Below are 24,280 nucleotides of genomic sequence, written 5' to 3' on the forward strand. Positions count from 1 at the left end.
TAAAACCAGCCTCACTGAAAAAGGATTGAAAAACAGAGTAAAGAGATTCACCTGGCACGTCGCAGGCACTCAGTTAACGTTAGCCCCATGGAAGAAGGTGGTAACTAGAGCCATAGGCTGGAGTCAACTTTGAAAATAAATAGTAAGAGAAAGGGGAAGGGCAGAGAGCAGCTGCTGTGGAACCCTAGTGTAGGGTAACAAGTCTCACATGTGGACTTGGGGAAGAACCACACGAAAATAACGTGACTGTCAAGAGAGGGATGTGCCCCGTGACTTCACTCGGAGTGACTCCAAATGCCAGGATCCCCAAGTCATGGGGACTAAGGACCAACATCCCTGGTACCTCTAAACCCCAGCCCCTATGAAAGGATGGGTTCAAACTCAGCTTCTAATGCTGAAATCAGTTGAACAACACTTTTTTCCTTTTACAAAATCACCAGAAAAAACTCAGAGAACCCCCAGCTATTTCATCACTCCCCATTCCTCTCTGCAAACCCACAGCCAAGTGAAAGGACCAGAGTAAATATTCCCCTACCCCTTTCCAGAATCACACATCTGCTCATGCCTGCTTCACTTCCACGGTCCACCAACCATTCTTTCCTTGCCCCTTTCCAAACACGCCCCCAAAGCTTCTTCAGGCAGGAGCTGACCTGAACTCTGTGGGGACCTCAGTCCACTAGAGCATTTCCCACGTTGAGTTCTGGGGGAGTAGAGTAGGTCACAGTGGAACGCAGGCAGCCAGCACTTTCACTGTGAGAAGCCGCCATCGGCCCCACTCTCCGCTGGAAATTCATCACCACGCGGAAAGGCCAAGAGCAAAGTTATTTCCGTCCATCAGGTATTTGCTACATCACTTGTTTCCTATTTCAGTGCGTTTCTAAAATTTCCCCTAGGGTGCGAGCCCCGAGGCGCCTTTGTTGTGAAACCTGGTTAACACGAGGTGTTTTTTTTTTGTGACATCACTCAGATTAGGACCCCGAGCGTGTGTAGGAAAATTAACCCCAGACAGTGTACAGGTTCTTCTGGGATCGCAAAGAAATGCAAAAAAAAAGGAGGAGAGGGCAATTAGGGGGCCAGCAAGGAAGGAGAGGGGAAAGAAAAGAAATCAAGATTAAAATGTGGGAAAACACTTGGCAAAGCAGCATTCTTAAAAAAGAAACTTTACCTACTTCCTTTTACTGGTCGTGGGTTATCTGTGGGTTCATATTTTTTTAAAGCTCAAATGAATAATTATCTGACAGATTTAGATCTGTTCCTCTCAATATGGCTTAGAACATATTAAAAATATTCAAATATTTTGCTCAGATCACCAGAGGTTCTGGATCATCTGAGTGTTTTCATGGGCTCTAAATCTGCAGGCGACTAGGATGAATTGGGCCAGAGGTCCAAGCCTTGTGTGGTTAAATAAATGCTTAGAATCAGTTGACATTTAATAGAATTTTGGCTTATTGGCCTTTTAAATAATTGGCAGGAACACCAGGCCCACATTCCTACGTGATACCAATGTGCTGCCCCTTTTGGACATAGCATGGCTTCTGCCATTTTCCACAGTCCTCACCGCTCCCTATCACTCACCTCACCCCTTCATTGTCCCCACCTGGCTCCTCAGGCATTTGAGGGTGCAACCTCTGGGTTAGGCAGTGAGGCAGACTCTGAAACCAGACAGACAAAGTTGTGCTCCATGCTAGTGAGTTATAATCTCTCAAATATATGGAAATCATCAGGCAGTTTCCCAAATAAACTCAGAGAGAACCAAAAGACCTTTATAAATGGAGCAGAGAGTTCTAGTCCCAGTTGCTATGGCTTGAGTCCCAACTTCTCTATCCTGCCCACCCCCCCACCGACCCCCCGCAAATAGTTAATTCGCCATCAGAAAGAGTTGAAAACCCCCTACCTCTGAAGTGCCCAGGCTTTACTTGGGGCTGTATCATTTCAGGACACCACCTTGTGCTGAGAGAAACCAGGCGAGGGCAGTGGGAGGTGTGTGGGGGTGAGAAGGTCAGAGAGCAGAGTGGCAGGAACGGGCGGGAGCTGTTCATCAGGGACTCGTGCCACATCATCGATTTCTGGAAAATACTGAGAATTGAAAATGGTCATGTTTGCTTTAAAAAACAGAAATGTGTCCTGAAGCCCCAACACGGCTTTATTCAAAGACCACATTGGAATTAAACAGAAGGTTCCCTCTGTAAAAGCTTTGCCTCCCAGAGGTAGCATCGCTGTCTTGAGAGCAGAAGGAGGTGGATGTGAGCAGAAGTTAAAATAATCAGAAAAGCAGGTCAAGCAGGGAGCCATGTTTATGGCTCAATGTCAGAGCTGCTGAGGAGTGTCACCCACCATCCCTTCTCTCCTTCCACACACACTCTTGCATGCACGCACGCACGCTACCTGCTGAGGTCATCTGTCTCTGCCAGAAACAGGGTAAATGACCAGGAAGTGAGCAAGTGGCAATGGCAACAGGAACTGAGTGATTCTAGCATCGTAAGAATCACAAGAAGATACTGGAGTCAAGTCATGAATCACGACGACTTGAAACTCCCGGGTGATGTTCGTTCTGCTTTCCCGCTCAGTCCCCATACGGAAGAAAACCATTTAATTTAGAGTCATTCGTTTAGATTTCTCAGCCGGCTAAACCTGACTGTTCCAACTTTTAGGGACAACTTTTCCTCATTACTCATTACGTGAATCAGTCAGAGCTTCCCACTCAGGTGGCACAAAAGAGTTATGGCAATGCCATCATTCTGCTCCCCTCAGCTCTGGGCATAGCTGCACAAGGACTGGGTGGGCCGCTCAGCCTTCCCTGCCTCTGTTTACCTCCTGGTGTTATACAAATATTGTCATTTATTGTGTGTGCTGTGGAGTGTGAAAGTCTGGGAAGCATTGTTAAAATTCTCACAGAGATCCTTCACATTTGCGTGACAAGCGGTGATCAGCTATTCACTGAAGCAGGATCAACAATACCCGGTGTCCTGTGCTTTATTATAAACCCATTCTTCAAAGTTCGGGTTTTAGAAAAACAACCTGCAATGTGCCTCTTCGTTGTTTTCTCTGCTAATTCCCGTCCCGCCGCCCCCCCCCCCCCCCCCCCCCCCCCCCCCCCGCCACCCAGTTAAGCCAAACTCGCGGTGACTTGCTGTCTGGGGACACGGCTCTCATATACTCTCTGCCTCTCCATCACTCTTCCCTCACCATTAACGCCTACTCTCCCCCCCAGGAAAAGCCTAGCCTCGAGAGCATCCCTCCAACAGCCGGACCTGCCGGAGCAGCAGGGCGAGCCCATCCTCCAGAGCCCGGTGGTGCTGACCCAGGGCCCCGAGACCAAGCAGAGGCATCTCTTCCTCTTCAGGGACTGGCTGGTCATCGCCAAGCGGAGGTAAGTCACAAAACTGTCACTGCCTCCCTCTCTGTTAAAAGGCAATTTCTTTCAAAGTCTCCACTGCCTGGCAACATTGCAAGGGACTCCCCTTCATCTGACAATCGAGGCCCCCAGAGGCTGCATCCCTCCGGCAGCATCACATCTGCAGTGGGTAGAGAACTAGGACAAGACGAGTATAGGAAGTCCATCACAAAGAAGTCCTGGGTGAAATTGACCTTGGGGTTACTAAAAAGTGTTGAATGTATTCACAGCAGCAGATTTAAAATCGGAAATTTAGAAACTCAATAAATCATTAATGTTAACAATCATGATAATCATTTTTCTCCCTGGGAAAATATGCAACTATACTTCCTCAATATTTGCATGAGATTAGGGGCGGAGACGTCAACAGAGTACAATATTAATTGTCTTGCCTGTAGAACAACTATCTACTCGCAACACCTCCCCGTGACTTCTTTCCCACTTCCGAGAACACACATGCACGCGGGTCTATCGGTGTAAAAGCTACGTGTGCTCTGGATACTTGTCTGATCTAAATTCATCGTGGTTCTCTGAACCGAGTTCCCATCCAGCACGTCTTTACAACTGCCCAGGGAATTACTTGTTAAGTTCACTGATGGGGCCCAAATAAATTCCTCACTTCCAGGAGCTCAGGTTGTTAACTCGCCCCAGAGCCCAGACCTTCCCCAGGGGGCCACCTCGAACTGCTCTGGGCAGAGAGGGAAGGAGAAAGACCAAGTCGTCTCTCCCACACTCCCCACTTTATGCCCTCCCCCTCCTTGGCTCCCTGCTTACAATTTTTGATATATTAGCTCCACCCAGGAGTCACCCATCAACTAGGTAACCCCCTCATCGCCTCAGGGAAGATGGGAGAGGAGGCTGAAGGGGCAGGTAGAGTATAAAGAATATTCTCCCTTGTGAGGCAGCAGAGTGGGGAGGATGACCCACTGGGCCAATGGCGGGTAAGCCACCCAGTGGGCAGCACCGGGCCCTTGTCACCTCGCTGCCCCACACTCCTCTCCCCTTAGTTTCGGGGGCTCCTCTTCTCCATGAAGCTTAAAAGGAATGAAGAGCAACCTCTCCCCAGGAGGGGGCCCCTGGTCCTGCAGCTTCTAAGGTGGTAGATAAACAAGGAGCAGTGGCGGGACCCATCTGGCCAGGCCACCAGCTAGCTTTGGGTGCAAGAGACTATCTGAGCCTGAGTGAGGGACACAGTGGCCCTGAGGACAGGACATGGCCAGGGACCAAGGGGTATGACCCCTGACCTCGAACAAACCCAAGCTCCAGTTAGAATCCCAGAGCAATGACCTCGGGGGCTGGTCACCGTTCATCCTCTGGAAATGAGTCGTGCCTGCCGGCTTCTGAGCCCTTTATTGCCACAACAAAATCCAGAGAGCACTAACTAGGGCGTATCACCAAGCCCAGGTGCCTGGGGAATACCCTCCCCCCACCACCCCCAGGCCTGTGCCCTCTCAGAACGGAGCATCTGCCAGGCTCATCACGTGCATGCACTCGCTTTATCCTCACAACCCATTCCACAGAGGAGGAAGGTAAAGCTCAGAGAGGTTGAGGGCTTGCCCGGAGTCCCACCAAGAGGAAATGGCAGAAGCAAGCCTTAAACTTGCATCTTCTTTCTCCAAGGACAGCATTCCACCAGGGCGTGCCCCCTCTGATCCTGGGGGGGAAGCTGTCTGACTTGAGCCACACTCCCCAGGGCCAGGTGCACCTCAGATAGGATTCCGTGTATTTTTCAGAAAGAAACAGACAAGCACAGGGAATGTGTGACAGCCTCCCAAAAATTCCACACTGGCAAAGAAAAGGGGTGGAGGCGATGAATGCGAACATTGGGCTTGTAGGATTCATCAGGGAAATAGTGGGTCCCCTGGGGGAAAGCTCTGATGCTCACGGTTGGCAGCAGGGTCTGCATACAGAGCGTGGGAAAGATTTAAGGGAAGACTGGGGTAGCTGCTTTTGCATGGATGATGATGACTGGGGGTGGGGGGTGGAGCTGTAACATTTAGCTTCTGTTTTGTAAGAAGAAGAACATCTACACATTTTTTATACTTTCATTTAATTTCCCTTGAAAAGTTCTATTTTAAGCTTTGGGGGGAAAATGTGCCATATTTTAAAGACCTACTCACACCTACCCACCATGATTATTTTTTTTAGATGCTTAGACATTTCAAAGAATTCAAAACACATCAGGCATCCTCCCCCCATATTCCTCCCAGCCAGGGAAATATTGTTTTCAGAGCCCTGAGAAATCCCCCGAGACACAAACAGCGGCGGGGAAACCCTGTTTCCCGAGAAAGTGAAACGGTGCCTTCCTGCCCGGGCTGCACAGAGCGCTCTGCAGCAGGGAGCGGAACCACCCCTCTCGTTCATTCAAACGAACACACTGATTCCTGCCTCAAAAAAAAAGCTCATGCTTCCCCGCAGTGAGGGATGAAACCGGAAAGATGAGCGCGGGGTTTGGGGCATCTCTTGAAACAGACAGGCAGCTGCGGGCGCACCGCCATGCCTCCAGGGGGCGCTGTGGGCCGGCTGGAGGCACATGCTGGCCGCAGCCCGGAGACCCGGCCAGACCTAGCCACGTGGCCTCCCCCTGGCTGCAGTGCACCAGCAGGGACGCTTCTGCGCCCAGGACTGAGCCTTCAGGCTACTGCTTTAAAAGGATGACAATACAGCAATCCTCTTTGACTTCCCCAACGGAGAGTCAGGGTGATGGCACTTTCCAAGAAGGGGTATTAGATGTCCACACGCTCTCCGGGGCCCAGCAGTATGACCCACCTTCACCCCCTCTGAGGGACCTTGCTCCTGCTGTCCCTGCTGCCTGGGCCACCTGGGAGGGTACACTCCCTCTTCCTGTGGCCAGCTCTACCCCATGCTTGGGGACATGGCTCCATGCGCAGTCGGAGCACACACTCTGGGACTCTCCGCTGGGGCTGAATCTTAGCCCTGCCATCTCCTAACTGTGACTGAAGTTCTGTGTGCCTCAAGTTTCCTCATCTGTAAAATGGGGATGAAAATAGCACCTACCTTCTAGGATGGCTAGGGGTGAGGATGAAAAGGACCGCTCCACGTAGGGAGCTTAGAACGGGGCTGGCACGTGGGTTAAGTGTTTGCTATGAAGAGGAGTCACTTTCTGAAGGGCTTTCCAGGAAGAGTTCTGACACCTCACCCTGGGCCCAAAAAGAGAAGAGAGAGAGTCTCAATTTCCTCCACTAGCCTGAAAGTTCATTGTTAATAACCTATTTGCTAATTGCTGCTGTCATGGGTTGAGGTCTGCTCCGCGCAAGGCATTCCGCCATCCTCTGGTGTTGTAAGCTTGAGTCCAAGCTCTCAAGGAATTTGTAATATAGCAGGAAAATTTAAAACCCGCCAGCCTTGATGCACCAAAGGGAAGGAACGATGACTAACTCTAGTTTTCTTTAGTTTTGGGCTTTTTTTTAATTCAAAGAGTGAAACTCCTATGTGTCTGGGAAATGTGTTCAAGTTATCTAAAGTAAATTTACTTTAGAATCTTCCACTATATGTTTTTAGGATGTACTTGGTACCATATTCAAATATGTATAAATGAGGAATTATTTTAAAGACGTTTTACTGGCTTCTATCAATAGCTGACTTTTAAAGCATTATGGAGCCATGAGCCACGTGGTTATTTTCACATCCTTGTGATTAGCATCAGTGAGTGAAAATCCATAATGACCTCAGCAATCTGTGGACGAGTACACACCCTTTGCATCCATGGCCAAAGGGAAATGTTTTCAGTTGCGTTTTACTATAAATAGTATGAGACACAAAGAAGTTAAGTGTATTTCATAACATGCTCAGATGTTTTGAAATGTCCTTTTACCCCTGAGGCAACATCAGTTCACGATTGATAATAATCAGCCCCAGGGCTAGCTACATAATTTATAGACCCCAGGCTGAAGTGAAAATACAATTTTCATTTGTATTTGTTCAAAGAGCTGAACATGAAACCAAGCACAAGGCCCTTCTGAGCTTGGGAACCCGCGTCACCACACAGGTCATGTGTCCATGAGGCTGGCTCTAGCTGTTATAATGTATTTTAATGTGAACATTAATGTATTAACATACTTCAGAAACTACCAAACTTAAGGCCTTGATTTGACATATTTACTAACATTTACCAATATTCAAGAGCATTCATTTTGTTCCACAAAAGGTCTAATTTCTTTTCCAAAAATCACGTTTTAGAACAAGACACAACGTCAACATTACTTTTTTAAAAAATAGAAGTTATGTAAGTGCATTTCTCACGTTTCTGTGAATTTCAATGTGGCTTTAACTGTTTTAGGCTGAAATATGAATTCTGTGTAGATTTCACGACGTGCTCTCATTCACAAGTTGACACAGCCTGTCCTGACATTCATTTTACAAAGACCACACTATCAAACAACAGGAGTTGGAAGAATTTAGATTGCCTGTTCCTATTGACTGAAATAACAGATATCTCTTTATTTCCCACACCTTGGGAAAACTTCCCATCAAGACTTACCCAAAGCAGCCCATTGGAAAGAGAAATCTTAGGGGAGCAAATCTGCTGAATGTTGAACAATATGTGCTTACTTTGTGCCACCCACTGTTCTAGGCCCTTCTCTTGTGGTAGCTCACTTAGTTCTTGAAAAAATTCCCATCAGGTGGGGAATGACATCCGATCACTTGTGCCGTAGCCTATTCTTAGAAGCAAGTCAACAGGTCCAGCCCACAGTCAGAGGAGGATAACTAAGCTTCACCTCTTGGGGGAAGATACACCAAAGGATTCATGAGCGTATTTTTTAAACCATCACATTGGCATACAGACTACATTTACAACCACAAGACTGGATAAGGGCACCAAAAGATTGAGTGTGAAGGAAAAAAGAGACGGGGTCCAAGGATTGAGCCCTAGGATGCAACCATATTAAAAGGTGATTTTTCTATTTTATAGATAGACACCACAAAAGCACAAGTTCAGCAAATAAGCAGACTAATGGAGGTGTATAAATTGATACTTGCCATTTGGTCTGGTGTGTAAGATTCTTGAAAATAATTACTTTTTCTTGGGTTCTTGGCCTTGATGTTTCTGCCACCAGATGATGGTGCTAGTCTTGTAAGCATTTGTTCTCTTATTCAACAAGTTTTCATTGAGCATGTCTATATATCAGGCACGATTCTAGGCACTTGGGATAAAATAGACAAAGAATCCTGCTCTTATGGAGCTTCTATTCCAGCAAGGGGAGATGGAAAATAGACAAGAAACAAGACATGATCTAGTATGTTGGAAAGTTGCACATGCTATTGGGTGGAAAGTAGAATTGAGTGAAAGGAATTGAAAATTCATAGCAAGAGACAAGTCAGTTCCAATAGTGAATAGAATGGACAATATAAGCCTTGTTGCAAAAGGGAGTTTTGAGCAAACATATAAGGAATTGAAAGAGTCAGCCAAGTAGATATCAGGAAGAAGAGCACCCCTGGCAGAGAAGACAGCAAAAGCAAAGGCCCAGAGGCTAGAGCATGCCTGGCATGTTGAAGGAACAGCAAAGCAGCCAGTGGGGCAGGAGGGGAGAGGGTGAGGACAGGAAGATGGGAGGTGTGGTCAGCAGCTGACAGGTGCCAGCCCAAACAGGGCCTTGTGGGCCCTTCTGAGGACTCTGCTTTTCTTTTTGCAGAGTGAGATGGGAAGGCATTGAAAGGATTGTAGCAGAGTAGTACTGTGATCTCACTTATGTTTTAAAAGGATCACACTAGCTGCTTTGCTGAAAATAGCCTAGGGTCAGGGGAGATGCCAACGGCAGAAAGAAGGAGGTGAATTAGAAGACTACTGCAGTAATCCAGGCAAGAAGGGATGGTGGTGGCTGAGATCGGAGAAGCGACAATCAACATGGTAAGAGGTTATGGGATTCTGAATAAATTTTGAAGATAAGGCCAATTTTCCAAATTCAAGAGGGGAAGTTAGAGAAAGGGAGAAATCAAGGAGGACTAAAATCTCTTGGCCCAAGTAACCAGAAGGATGGAGTGGCCTTCAAATGAGATGGGAAAGGTTAAGGTGGAGTAGATTCTGGACAAGTGAAAATGGCAGTTCGGTTTGGAACATGTTGAATTTGAGATGCTTGTTTAGAAATCTGAAAGAAAATGTCGGGAGACAGATGCATATGAGAGTCAACTATATTAATTATCTATTGCTAGGTCACAAATTACTCAAAACTTAGCAGCTCACAAACATAGTCGTTACCCCACGGTGTCTTTGGGTCAAAAATTTGGGAGGTGCTTAGCTGGGAAGTTCTGGCTTAGAGACTGCAATCAAGGTGTTAGATAGGGCTGCAGTCTCATTTGAAGGCTAGTTTGGGGAAAGACCAGCTAGCGAATTCACTCACATAGTTGTTGGCAGACTCAGAGGATCACTCACGTGGCTATTGGTAGCCTCGGATCCTCACCACATGGGAACCTCCACAGGGCTGCCTCACAGCATGGCTTCTGGCTTACCTCAGGATGAGTGACCAAGAGAGAGTGAGGGATTACCCAAAATGAAGCCACAGTCTTTTTATAGCTAATTTTAGAAATGACATTTGCTTACTTCTGCTATAATCTATTCAGTAGACACCAGTCAACTAGCCGGTCACACTCAAGAGGAGAAGTGAAATTAAGCTTCACTTCTTGAGGAAAGATATACCAAAGGATTCATGGGTGTATTTTCGAAACCATCACATTAGCATACACCCCATATTTAAAGCCATGAGACTGGATAAGATCACCAAAAGATTGAGTGTGAAGGAAAAAGAGAAGGGAACTGAAGACTGAGCCCTAAGATGCATCAACATTAAAAGGTTTGGGAGAAGATGAAGAACGACCAAAGTAAATCAGGAATAACAGCCTTGTAAAGCAGGAAGAAAACCAAAAGAGTGTGGTGTTTTGGAATTAAGTGAAGAAACGGCATCAAAGAGGAGAGAGTGGTCAAGTCTGTCAACTCTGAGATTTGGGAATTGGGTTGGGCAATGGAGAAGTCTGGTGACCAGAGGAGATCATACAATTAGCGATTTTCTTGAGACATATATCCTTTTCATTCAAAATATTTGTTCTATGAAATGTTATTAAAGAGCGGAATAAAATATCAACTAGCATTAGCATAAATATAACATGAAATAACATCCTAAATTGAAGTAAGATTTTAAAACTCGCGAATGCTGAGTTCTCGAAGTTTTAACTCTTTTCAGTCACTGTTTGATGTAATCACAGATTACGCTAAAGTTTGAGTGTGGCTTTAATCCAAACTCGCTTTGAGAACTAGCAATCTTGAAAAAACTGACTATTATAGTGCTGCAGAATTGAAGGGCTCTTCTTGTTGAGACAAAATATTTTGAGAAACTGGCAAAAAGAGCATCTTCAACGTGACCCAAGTAGATAAGATAGAGACAGACATCCCAGGATGCATATTTATGCATAATTACTCATGAAATGCTTTTCATTTGATAAAACATGGAGAAGCTCTAGCTATGGCTTGTTCCCAAACTCTGACGGCTGCCCCTTCTCTTACCATCCCTGCCGGTTACTTAGGAGAGGATGACCCCCATTGCACCCATCTCCACTTAGCCTGTGCCAAATTTAAACACTGTCTGTCATCCACTTGGCCCTTACTATGGCCCAGACACTGTGTTTACCACGTGCGCATCTTAATATATTTAGTCACCTGTGACAGCTTTGTGAAGTTCCATAGTCCCTGCGCCTTATGTGCTTGCTCAAGTCACAGAGCTACAGGACTATCTCACAGGGTGTCGCCATTTCTCAAGTGAAAAATTATGTAGGCGAATTATTAGCTTTTGTTGAAAAATAAACTCTGGCTCATTTTTGGCACTTTGGAGAAATGGAAAGCTGACATTAAGTTTCATTTTACTTGTCCGATCTTAAATGATTTTTTTCTTGGGGTCATTGGCTTCATTGAAAAAGAAATCTCCATCCGTAGTAGGAGATTATCTTGACTGCTCACCTGAATGCTGATGAGAGAAGAGATGGTAGACATGAAAATTTTTGATAAAATCTTTCTAAGTGTTTCTGATATGAGTAACGTTCTCATTTTAACTATCGGAAACTGTGAAATGATTATATCCGTAGAAAATCCTATCTTGTAAGTATCGGCCTCTGACTGTGGGGCTCTATGTGAGGAATCGGCCTGGGGTCATCACCACTGCAGGTGCATCTGGGTGCCTTTCACAAGAGAGTCTCAAGCTGGAAAATCCGCTCAGTGGGAGGAGGCAGTTAGGGAACCAGGGTATGACACAAAGGGTTGGAAACACCAAAAACCCAACACTCACTGAGTGGTTACTGTGTGATAAATTCTGAAGTGCTTCACATACAGTGCTTAACTTTTTCTTTACAATCACTCTGTACATCAGGTACTATATTAGTCAGCTAATGTCACAAAAATGACACAGAACAGATCATCTCAAAACACAGTAGCTCACAAAACAAGCACTTACTTCTCCCTCATGCATCTCCGGGTCTTCCAGCATTTGGGTGACCTAGCTGGGCTCATCTGGGCTGGGGTGCCTGCCACAGGTTAAGTTCATGTTCCCCAGTGTCTCATTCTTCTGGGACCTGCAGGACACTCAGAGCGTGTGCTTCTAACGGTGATGGCAGAAGTGCAAGAGGGCACACCCAACCTCACAAGCATGCTCCAGGCCTTTGCTTGCTTAATGTACGCTGGCATCCTGTGGTCCAAACAAGTCCTATGCCCAAGCTCAAAGTGAAGAGTGAGGGACGTAGGCTCTGCCCACCAGGAGGCCATGTGAGGGGTGTGGATGTGTAACGCTACTACAGGGGAGTGAAGATTGGGACCAATAACTGAATCCAGCCTGGGTGCTGTGATCATACTCATCTTAAAGATGAGGAAGCCAGGAGAGGTCAGAAGACTTGCCCAGTGTCCCACTCATGTTAAGTGGAGATGCTGACATTTAAACCCAAGAAGACTAGCCCCTGAGCCCAAGTTCTTATGCAGGGCACCTTGATGGGAAGCAGGCAAAGGCTCCTGTGGGCCAGGAAAGATACATTAAAGGTCAGACATGGAGTGGAGGAAGACCAGGGGAAAGAGCAGGCTAGTATCAGCCTAAGAGGAATCCTGCCCAGGCTGACTTCACTGCTCCATAGATCATTTACCTCCAGGCTTATAAGTGAGCCTGCTCTAGACCAAGGGTGGGATCATGAATTGGCAAATTTATACCCCCAAATAGGGAAATTACTCCCCAAATCTTTTCAAAATTCCACTAGTTATCCAAAAGTTTATTCTCTTTATGTTTTTCTATAGTTTCGATTTGTCTGCAATGAGTAAAACAAAAGTACAACTTTATAAATAAAGAAATAATAGTTTTAAAATATAACTGTAGAATGTTCCCACTATTTGAGAATTGGTTCATGGGAAGTTTTTCTGTTATGCTTTGAATATGTTTTAATATATTTTGAAGTATATGTATTTTTTTAATTCATGGAATTCCACAGATTTTTCCCTGTACAAGTATTGAGTTTAAGTTTTGAGAATTGTTATCAGAACCTAAAAACCAACTCCATTTGCATGTCTAAGACAGGAATAAATTTCAGTTACTTCTGAAACTGTTTTCTAAGTCTTGCAATGAATTTTGTATGCAATGGATAAAAAAGTAATAAAATCAATATAATTTATTTTTTAAATTTTAATAACTGTACTTTAAGTGCTTATAACAAAAATAAGATGAGTATAATTAAGATTGATGAGAAAAGTTTTTACATTTTAAAACTTTAACATTTTAATTTTTACTATAGCAAAATGGTTCCCATTTGGCCAATATTTCTTAAAATTTCAGTGAAATTTAATCAGTTGTCTTCTTCTATAAATCGATGTTCTTATTCCTAACCAAATCAAAATAGGCTAGAAAATTATGAAACAATAATGCAAAGAAAATGCCATCAAAGAGAAATGACAATCTTGTTTTAACACCAAAATAGATGAAGTTGTAATTACTTAATATATAGGTGATGCAACACTAGTACTTTCATAGAAACTAAAGTGATTCTCATGACTAATGTCATTGCACAATTGATATATACCACCCGGGTTCATTGCAAAACTTCCACCTTAATTTCTATTCAGCTGCAGGTAATTGCATGTATAGATTTTATCTTTGTTTTCAAAAGTCTTTAAATAGAGCTGTGGTAAAACTTCCAGCCATATTATTAAAATAAATTTACTATTTAAAAATGAAATCTCTTATTTTACTATTTAGATATGAAATTTTAAAGCTAGCCCATGCTGCATAATATTTTGCACCTTAAGTGCAATTATTAGAAAATGTGTCACAATACATCAATCGAAAATTTAAATCATTTAACTCAAAAAAATATAGAAAAGCAAAATTAAGATACAGCTAGATGAATAAAAGACAGTAAAAAGAAATTTAAAAGTTGGAAATAAACCAGTGTTTTAAAATGTAAAAATAAGAAAATATCTAGTTTGCAGTAGCGAACAAAGTCATTAAAATATAGGAGTAAATCTAAGAAGAATGTTCAAGACCTTTATAGAGAAAGTTTTAGTTCAATAGGAAATATAAGAAGACTTGAATAGTGGGGAGCTATACAATATTCATGGATGGGGAAACTCAATTGAGAAGCTACCATTTCCCCCCCCCCCAAATTACTGTATACTTGTTGTGCCAGTCAAAATCCCCAGGGGATTTTGTCTGTGTGTGTTTGTGTGTGTGTGAGGACGATTGGCCCCGAGCTAACATCTGTATCAGTCCTCCTCCACTTGGCACATGGGATGCCACCACAGCGTGGCTTGATGTGTGGTGTGTAGGTCCACACCCAGGATCCAAACCCACAAACCCCAGGTCACTGAAGTACAGTGTGTGAACTTAACCACTATGCCACTGGGCTGGCCCCCCAGGGGATTTTTTTTTTTAATAGAACTGACTCTTAAATGTGCAAAAACAGCCAAGGCAAGTAAGTGAAGAAAACCAAGAAGGAAAACAGGCTCCACCATCTACCAAAACAAAACATAAAGCCACAGAAATCAGAACAGATGTGTTTGGATAACAGCGTCATAGATGATTGCTTTTTTCTTTCTTGTATTTTTTTGGGCATTTTAAAAAATCACATGTAAACGTATCTAGTTACTGCAGGAACAAAGCAGAGGTGGAATAGGAACTGGGGAACACTTCAAGTGATTTTCAAACACGCTTGGAAACATCAGCACGGTGGCTGGCAGAGCTGACAGGTGGCCCATATTGTGATATGATTCAGTAAGCTGAATCTGCAGTTCTCTGTCTACTCACTGAGGTTACATTTCTGCAAGTCACCTAGCAGGGGTTTGCATCATCAAAGGCTCTATTGCCAGATGTAGATATTTATGCATAAACTTGCCATCAGTAGATCCCAGTTCTATCATTTTCATAGCAATAAAGTTTTACTAAATCGTATTAGTTAACAATAAGTCCAAAGGAAATCCACTTTACTAAAAATCCTATCCTTTTTAAGTCTTGTTTTCTGCTGTTCATCGAAATGTCAGAATCTTTTTGTAAAGCGTATAACTAGGACAGTATAAGTGGGATGTTTATTTTCTGCCACTTGGCAGTGTCGTTCTTCCGTGTGTCACCACCTGCAGGAGCTCCGTCACTTTCCAGCCCGGCTCTAGGAGACAATGGGGTCATTATCACCAGCAATTTGCTCCATCCTCTTCTTGGGAGCTGGGTGCTGACTAAGTGGTACTGGGGCATCTCCCCGAGTTGAGGCTGTTAGGTGTAGCGGTGGGAAGTGCAGAGTTTTGGAGTGTAAACTTTGGAGACAGACAGACAGTTTCACTTCCTCTCCTCTTATTTCTTGAGCTCTGTACGCTTGGGCACGTGTCCCCTCACCCATAAAATGAGGTAAACGAACTCCCAGGAGGCTGTTGGTAAAGATTTAATGTTCATGTGGCAAGTCCTTGGTACTCAGCAGATACTAGTCATTTTCCTGGAATTTTTAGGATAGCGCGGCATGTAAGTACTTCTAAATTCCTGTGAGTTCTTTTTTTTTTTCTTTTTCAGTCATGAATTCGCTTGTTCCAGGTCTGTTTTTTACAGGAATTCTTGTAGGGGAAGTTGACTGTAGGGTGGCCACCCCAGTCACAGAGTGTGGACAAGGCGAGGGGCCAGGGCTGGGTCAGCGCTGAGGGCTGTCCGTCTTCCTCTTTCTCTCCACTCGCTGGTGTTTCTGTGGTACTGTTGGTGACACACTTATGGAGGACTGACAGGAATGAGGGTTATGCTAAAAGAAAGAAAGAAAGAGAAACAAGACCCTTGAGACTATTTCTTCCCTTCCATGGAGATTCTCAGACTAACTCATAGAGCAAGAAGAGAAGAAAAGAAGGGACTTTTCCTTTCTCAGGAGCTCACTGTGTGCATCCCACAGCCCTCTCCGCCAAGGGGACTCCCCCGTGACCAGTCCCCTGCAGGCCACTTTCCCACTAGCGGATGTGGGCAGTTACGTAGTCCAGCATCAACAAAGGGACTACCTCCTGCCGGTGTACAAGGTGGGACAGACCCAGAGTCGAGATGGGGTGGGGGGTGGGGGGGGGGCGCTTTGGGTTATTTTAAGCTCTGAAAGATTCTTGTAATGTGCTGTTAAAGCATGATCTGGATGGACCCTGCTGGGTGTCCCGTTCTACTTCGAAGACCCGTGCTGCATGGGACACAGTCCAGTCTCTGTTTCCTTAACGCAGTGGACACTGGCTTCTCACCTCTGTCTCCGGGAAGAAACTAAGTCAGGCAACTCTACTGGGCCATGAAAGCTTTCACCTGCCCCCCAGTGTGCCCAAATGCCACTGTACATGAGTTTGGTCGCTTGGATTAAATGACACAGTAAGAGCTAACATTTTATTCTACGTTGATTCTGTGCCAGGCACTGTGCTAACATTTTCATATTATTTATATAGCTTGATCCGCATAGTGACCCATCGCTGGTATATTTATCCTCAGTTTGAAGATGGGGAAAGCAATGCTTGGGTTACTTCCTTGCCTAGAATCAGCACCAGGAAACAGTGGAGTTGGAATTTGAACCCAGGCTTGATTTGGACTGCTCTGGGAGGCCTTGTAGGTCTGGGTCCCGATGCATCAGTAGTTAATTTGGACCAGGCTTTCTTGATATAGCTGGTGAAAAAAATTTGCAAAACAAAATTTAGGGAAAAATGATAAAATAAACAATTGGTCCCAGGAGGCTATAAACCACTCTAACCAAGGTGCTCTAACTAAAGAGGTCATTGAAACTTGCTTGCCCCCTCGTCCTGATTTTACAGCCCATGTGTTCTCTAAAAGCATCATTTCGCTCCTGGTGATTCAAATGTCCTAGAAGGGTTTGTTTTTTTGTAAAGATTGGCATCTGAGATAACAACTGTTGCCAATCTTCTTTTTCTTTTTCTGCTTTCTCTCCCCAAATCCCCCCAGTACATAGTTGTATATTTTAGTTGTGGGTCCTTCTAGTTGTGGCATGTGGGACGCCACCTCAGCATGGCCTGATGAGCGGTGCCATGTCTGAACCAGCGAAACCCTGGGCTGCCAAAATGGAGCGCGTGAACTTAACCACTTGACCACGGGCTGACCCCCATAGAAGAAATTTTATCCTTGAATTGTCCCGGATTAATATTTCCTCACTGCAAGTCTTTATTTATTTATTTTTTGCTATATTTTATTTATTTATTTTGAGGAATATTAGCCCTGAGCTAACATCTGCTGCCAATCCTCCTCTTTTTTTTTTTTTTTTTTCTGCTGAGGAAGACTGGCCCTGAGCTAACATCCATGCCCATCTTCCTCTACTTTATATGTGGGGTGTCTGCGCCGGGGATCCGAACACAGTGAACCCCAGAACGCCAAAGCAGAACGTGCACACTTAACCACTGTACAGTGGGCCGGCCCCTCTGTTTATTTTCACTAAGTGCCAAGTGTTTTTATTTTCTGTCAAACCATGAGTCCCAGAATTCTGTTCTCTGTAACTGGGGGAGACCCAGAGCAAAGCAGGGAGCAGGGAAGGGACGAAAGGGAGAGGCTATACCATCTTTGCCAGTTGAATCCCAGGGTCTCTCCAACAACCTCCGCCCTCCTCCACCGCGGCTTTCACGAGGGCTTGACGAGCAGCTCTATCCCAGAGAGACAGAAGATAGAAATGAGCAAACGAGATACAGGAACTTAAGACCCGTTGCCCTCTGCTTAGACAACTCCTACCCCAAAAACTCACTTAGAGGATCTTACACATAAAGTCAAGAGAGGCTCCCCTTTACTGAGAGACTGAATCCGTGTGGCCAGGCAGAAGCCAAAATGCCCTCCTTCCCCTCTTTTCCCCCAAAATCCATTCTGTCGGAGACCATGTCACTAACCCATGCCCTGAGCCTCGCTCCAGGTGTCGTCCTCTCTCGTCTGGACATCTGTGCTGGTCTCCCTTCCTGCCTAGGCCCATTTCGTCTTCCAGACCATCGCTCTAAGATTCTTCTCCCATCAAGTCGCCCCACCGCCCCTCTCTCCCATCACTTCGAATTCTCAATGTCACAGATCAGCTCAATTAAACCGCCAGTCACATCTCACGCCTTCTTCACAGAACCCAACAACTTTGTATGGCATTGAGAACCCTTGACTCCCCGGTCTGATGCACATCTCCTGTCCTCTCCCCACGTCGTGCACAGGAATGCCTACAGCTTCCAAAACAGCCTGTGCGCTCCCGTTTCTGGGCCTTCACCCTTGCTGACTCCTCCACGAGGAATTCCTGTCTCCTTATAATTGCCCTAGTTCACGGGCACATCTTGGATGGGGTGAGCCTTCTTCATCTTGGACTCCCACAGAGCAGAAGCTTGACAAACCTTCACAGGATAAACAAAGAAATGCTAACCCGGTAGGAGTATTTCGTTCCCATGAAATAGCCTATTTCAGCCAGAAAATCGCAAAATGGTCATACAGGGCAGCCCCGTGGTAAAGAGCAGAAGCACAGGACTTAGCTGGCCCTGAATTCGGAGTTTCCTCCTCTGCAGAATGTGAATAGCAACAGCACCCCACATAGTGACCGTGGGAATGTTAGGGGAGGTAATGACTGGAAAATGTTTATCACAGTGCCGGGGGACCAGGCCCCCTAAATACCAACTTTAAAAAAGAATGCCTGGATCTATGAAGCTCTAGTTTTATTTATTTATTTTTCCTTAATCTGTCACAAATCAAATCCACCTTGAGAAGGGCTCTCCCTTTCCAGTGAGCAGGGGCCAGATGCCCACTTCCTCGGTGAAATAGGGTGACGGTAGAGAGAGCTGTGTTGGTTCAGGTGGGTTGGAGGGTGGGCGGCCACAGTGGGGTGGGCCCTGGAATCTGAAGGCCTGGAAACCCCATGGTTTACCACGGAAACCATGACAGGCCCTTCACGCTAACACCCAACCTTCTCTTCCTCCCCCGGGCCTCTGAGCCCCCTCGAGTGAAAGGACAGAGGCCACTGCACCAGCAGCTGAGGAGCCCACTCTGTGGTTTGACTTTTCCTGTCCTCCCACTTGCTACAGAGCAGGCCGCCCTGCTATTACTCAGGGCCACTTCCCTTGAAGCTTGGAGACAGCGGAAATCACAGACCTGAGCCCCTCTGATGGGTCCCCTGAGGTCCTGGCATTAGCGTTAACTGGGGGCCCAAATGTTTCCCACCAACGCCGCTCCTTCTCTTCAGAACACAGGGATCTCTCCTGCAACTGCCCTTGAGAAAAATGTCCCTGTGGCAGCACCATTTCCCCCTAATGACCATGTCCTTGAAGAAGCTCTAATTGCTATCCTTTTGAAGAGCTTTGAAAAGTGCTATGATCTCTGTTGCACAGTGATTCCTGACCAGTTTTCAGCATTAGAATCCTATTCATTTACCTGCCTCAGCTCTTCTGGAAACTGGCTCCTCACGCAGTTCCCTGCCTCCCAAACGCTGCCCCAGAAGGGACCGTCTCTAGAGGTCAGTGGTTCTACAGGCCAGACAGGATCTCATCTGTCTTAAGCAGGAGGCATGAAGTACCTAATTCGATTCCCAAAGCAAGACATTGATATCGCAGATAAATAAATGAATCATTCACATGGGTGGGTATGGAGGGGCCACGGATGGGTTAAAGGCTTTTGTTATTGACAAGCTTTTGTGGAACGTACCCTGTTTCAGACCCTATGCTAGTCCCTAGGTGGACACTGAGGGGCTTTCAATCTAATTGGAGAAACATGACCAACCATTTATCCATTTGTTTTCTTTGGAACAGCAGTCCAAGCCCCAGTAGATGCCTCAGTTAAGAAAGTGTTGGGTATTAATACTGCAAAAATCAGTAGACCTCATCTCCGTCTGGGAGATTCACACAAGCACAATCACCTTGCAGAGGGTCTGAGACGTCCTGCAATAAAGAATTTGTTTAACTTTCTGTATCAGTCAGGATAGGCTCACTTATGCTGTGGGAAACAGACAACTCAAATATCTCAGTGGCTGAGGACCACGAAAGTCTATTTCTTGCTCATGCTCCATGCCCACTGTGAGTCAGCTATGACTCAGCTACAGCTCCTTCATCCTAGGACCCAGGCTCATGGAATAGGCTCCATCTCTATGGGGCTGGTCATCGTGTTAAGGAAGAAGAGATGTGGTGAGCACACATGTGGTGTGGCTCTTGAGACTTGAATGGATGATGGGATGTGCTTTATGGCAGCCTAGGAGCAAAGTGAATATTTCTCCTGAATGCAAACAGCCCACAGGACAGAACTGGTCTAGATGCCAGACCCAGGACTCCCTGACTCAGGAAGGACCTGGCATCCAGACCACAGGCAGCTGTTTCTTTAGGAAGGGGCAAGTAGGTACCATCGGTCTAGAGAAAAACAAATCCAGATCTCTTCAAAGGAGGGAGGAGAAAGCAAATAAAATCGGTCCATGTCAAATCTAGAGGCACAGAAGGTTGACTAAGTCAGAGAGGAAGGAGCTGTTTCAACAGATGCTTTCCAGAAGACTCTCTACTAAGGACTTGGGAGTCCTTAAGCATAGGTGCCAGGAGACTCTGATTTCAACAAGGAGCATGGGATTAACTTTTGTGCTTACAGCAAGCAATAAATTCTCCCAACGTCTGCAGGGACAAGCCTCTACAAACAGAGGGAGGGCTGCCCAGTCCAGGTGCTCACTGACTCCAGTGGGATATTTTATAGTTTATAGCATGGGAGGATAGAAAAGCATCATAATACGTCAGCTCCAAACAAGCTGGACAGAGCAGGCCCTCTGCAGAGAACCAGAAGGTGATTCCATATAAAGGCAGCTTCGGCTTCCCCCAGTGTGGAATCTCTGAGATTGGTTCACTGGCAGCATGGCCAGCTGCCCCTGGAAAATCAAGAAGGCCTGGTTCACCTACACAGGGAAGCTGGTACTTTTCAGTTCAGATGGTCTGAAGGTTATTCTTGTGAACTATATAAAAAGGGGGATAGGCAGGCCTGTCATATCAGATCACAGACTTATTCAATCCTGATTAAAAAATAACTAGAAAGCTAAAAATAGGAGAAAACTTCCTTACATTGATAATGGATCTCTTGTATTGTAATCATACTTAAAAGTGAAACATTAGCAGCATTCCTATTAAAGACAAACAAGATAAAGGTGCTTACTATTCAGTGTTATATTAGCAATAATACAAATGAAATTCAACTACAAAACAAAGTAAGAGGTATGTGGCAGGAACAGATTTTTCCCAATATCTGATTTTCCTTTCTTTCATAGGAACAGAATTTTGAGCCAGGCATGTGATCATTCAGAATAAAAATTGTATTTCATGGACTCTCTTGCAGCTAAACCAGTGGTCATGTGACTAAGTCTGGCCAATGGGATGAAAGAGGGAGTGTCATGTGACAGCTTCCGGGAAATTTCCTTAAGGGTCAGTCATCATGTGCCTTTCTCCCACCTCCTCTTTCTTCCATCCTACTGGAACTTGATGCCGCCACCTCAGACCTAAGAATGAGGCCACACCCTAGGGATGTTGACTGGTGAGCTGGAAGGCCACTGGACCAGTGAGGACTTCCCAGAACAGAGCTGTCATACCAGCCCTGGACTGCCCATCTCTGGGCATTTTATGAGAGGGAAATGAACATCCCTCTTGTTTAGACCACTGTTATTTGAGTGTCTCTGTTACTCAAAGTCGAAAAAAGGTCCTAAATGCTATGAGGAATAAATATCTAGATCATTTATCTTAAATGAGTGTCAGCAAACTACCACTTGGGTGCCAAATCCAGTCAGCTTCTTGTGTTTATAAATAAAACTTTATTAAAACACAGCCCCACTCATTTAGTTACACATTGTCTTTTGAGCAGTTGCACAAAGCCAAAAATATTTATTCTCTGGCCCTTTACATAAAAAGTTTGTCAACCCCTGATCTAGAAAATCCAGAGAATCAACTGAACAAAAAGCCATTTGAAGAGATAGAAATGATCCTAGTTCTATGGGAGAGGGGATAAAAATGTGCTGTATAATCTGTTCTGTCCATACCATCTAGAAAGGTAATTGATCTAAATTTTAAAAAGAGTTCCAATCTCAAAAATCAATGGAAATTGAGTCCTATTCAACATAAGCTTTGCTTAAGCTGTCCTATGGTTACTAAAATCATGTTGGCAGTCTTTATTCAGGGGAATGGTATTATCTGTAGAAAAGGCGAAGAAGCAACTTGGAATCAGAAGACCTAGGTTCCAGTCTCAGCTCTACTATTTATTAGCCTTTAGATTTTAGCAAAGTCCTTCTTGCAGCCTTGGTCTCCTCGTGAGTACACCTTCTTGACAAGTTGGGCTGGGATTAAATGAAATAGCATGTGAAAGCCAGCCATGCAAACTCTACAGGATGAACAAATGCTGATTCTTTCATAGGGTTTGTATATCAGATTGTTACAAGTTTACATTATGGTGTTTAAAAGTTGGTTTACAGGAAAACCAGAAATGATTCCAAGCATGTTCACAGACTCAATGGATTTCAAAGTTTAAACAATAACATTATGGCCAGAAAACAGCAGACTTAAAGCTCAAGGATAAAATGATAAGAAGATAGAAAAGATGTGAGGTGAAGGGACACGGGAAAGGATGTGAGGGGAGAAAACAATAAAAAAGATTGGGCACAAGCAGGAGAAAGATCAAGGAGAAAGCCAAACTCCCCAAGTAGAAGACAGAAATGCTGGAGGGAGCTAAGGGACATGGAGGCTGGGGTACGCCATTGCTTTCATACAAGAAGGGAATAAGCTCTTTCCCACCTCAGATTCTTTGCATATGCCATTCCCTTTTTCTGGAACATTCTTCTTCAGCCAACCCCTACCCTCACTCCCGCCAGTACCACCATTCTTCCACTAACTCTTTAGGTTTCAGCTTCATTGTTGCCTTTGTAGTGAGGTCTTCTCTGCCATCTTATCTAACATCAGTTGAATAAATGAATGAGTGAATGGAAGGAAGACAGTGCACACGCAGAGAGCCTAAATGTCTAGAATGTTGAATTTCTGGTATTTTAGTACCTACTACTATGATCAGTATTGCTTTTACTTTTCAACAAAGTGGCAGATATCTCCATGAATAATAAAGAATTCAAATAACCATACATTTAAAACATAAGTAAAGTCTGATACAATGTTTTTATCTCCAGTAAGCTCCAATGAAAGTAGAGACTTTGTTTCCTAACGTATCAACACATAGCATAGTTCCTGATACACAGGCACTCATCAAATATTGATTGAACACGGGGAAATAGACCAGTCTTAGCAAAACTTCATAGAGCCTTTGGCCTACCCAGTTGCTTCTGTTACTGCTATCCAACTCTGCCTCCCAAATCACGGAAGAGCTCATGCCAAAGTTGTGGAGCTGGTGATAGTTTTAGAACCAGGAGCCAGACACTCTGTTCTCTATTATGTTACTGAACTACTATGCGTGTGACCAGGGGCAAGACATGGCTGCGCATCAATCCTGTGAATATAGCCTTTCCTTTCTGCAAATGACTTTGAACCCTTCAGAGGATCACAGTGTTCTCAAAGATTAATTCAAATTCTTGTTAATACTAAATTTTTGTTTTGTCAGATCTGAAATTGAGAGATCACTTTATTTACATTTTCTTTGTTGAATTCTTTTATACTGGTTTTTCTCCTACAAATAGGAGGAAAAAAGACAAAAGAAAAGCATACAGTGGAATGCACAGTGCTACTCCATACCCAGCAACAAAAACTCAAGTTGCCTTTCGCAAAAACACGAGGCATTTCTGGAGAAGGTCATAAATCATACTCCACCAAAATACGTCTCACCCAGATTTACCCTTACAGTGTTTGTTTTTTTTTCAGTTATTCTTTTTCTCTCTTCCCCCTCCACAGCCCTTGAAGAATTTCTCTACTCAATTGTTATCTCTTAAGTTATTCTTTGCAAATTTGAAATCTCTGGGAGCATTACAGTTTTGAGTGAACATACCCCATTTCTTCCTTTCTAATAGAACCTTGATTTCATTCAGGTACCCTCTCCTCTCCTTCAGCCTCTTCTCTCTTCAGTGTTTCGAAGAGGAAGCTGAACCACCATCAGTTTGATTGGGGTGGACTTTATGGATCTAAGTGTATTCTCTCCTCCTTGCAACTGACTGGCCCAGAAACAGACATAGAGACATGTGACTCCATTCTGGTTAATGAGATGCTCTAGGTGCTTTACTAGAAGCTTCTGGGAAGTATTCCACAGGCATATTCCCATAAACAGTAGCTTCCCATGGAAAACAACCCTTTTAAAAAATGAATTCAGAATCTAGATCACATTAGGAAACAAACTACCAAAAGGGGCAGTTAACAAATATAAATGGGAATATTTTCAAGCTGGAGATAACAAAACAATCTGGAGAGATTCTAAATATATTTAAAACATAAGGAAAGAATATGAGGGGGAAAGATGGATTAAC

General features: G+C 44.6%; 1 protein-coding gene across 1 annotated transcript in view; it reads left to right on the top strand.

Moving 5' to 3' along the window:
• The window catches only part of LOC139040027 (rho GTPase-activating protein 20), a 50,739-nt gene that overhangs the window by 19,512 nt on the left and 6,947 nt on the right, over positions 1-24,280 (top strand). The window contains exon 3 of the mRNA XM_070482801.1: positions 3,212-3,370. Within this exon, the coding sequence (XP_070338902.1) occupies positions 3,212-3,370 (159 nt within the window). The remainder of the gene's footprint in view (positions 1-3,211; positions 3,371-24,280) is intronic.

The sequence above is a fragment of the Equus asinus genome, chromosome 1, assembly GCF_041296235.1.
Source record: "Equus asinus isolate D_3611 breed Donkey chromosome 1, EquAss-T2T_v2, whole genome shotgun sequence".
NCBI lineage: Eukaryota > Metazoa > Chordata > Mammalia > Perissodactyla > Equidae > Equus > Equus asinus.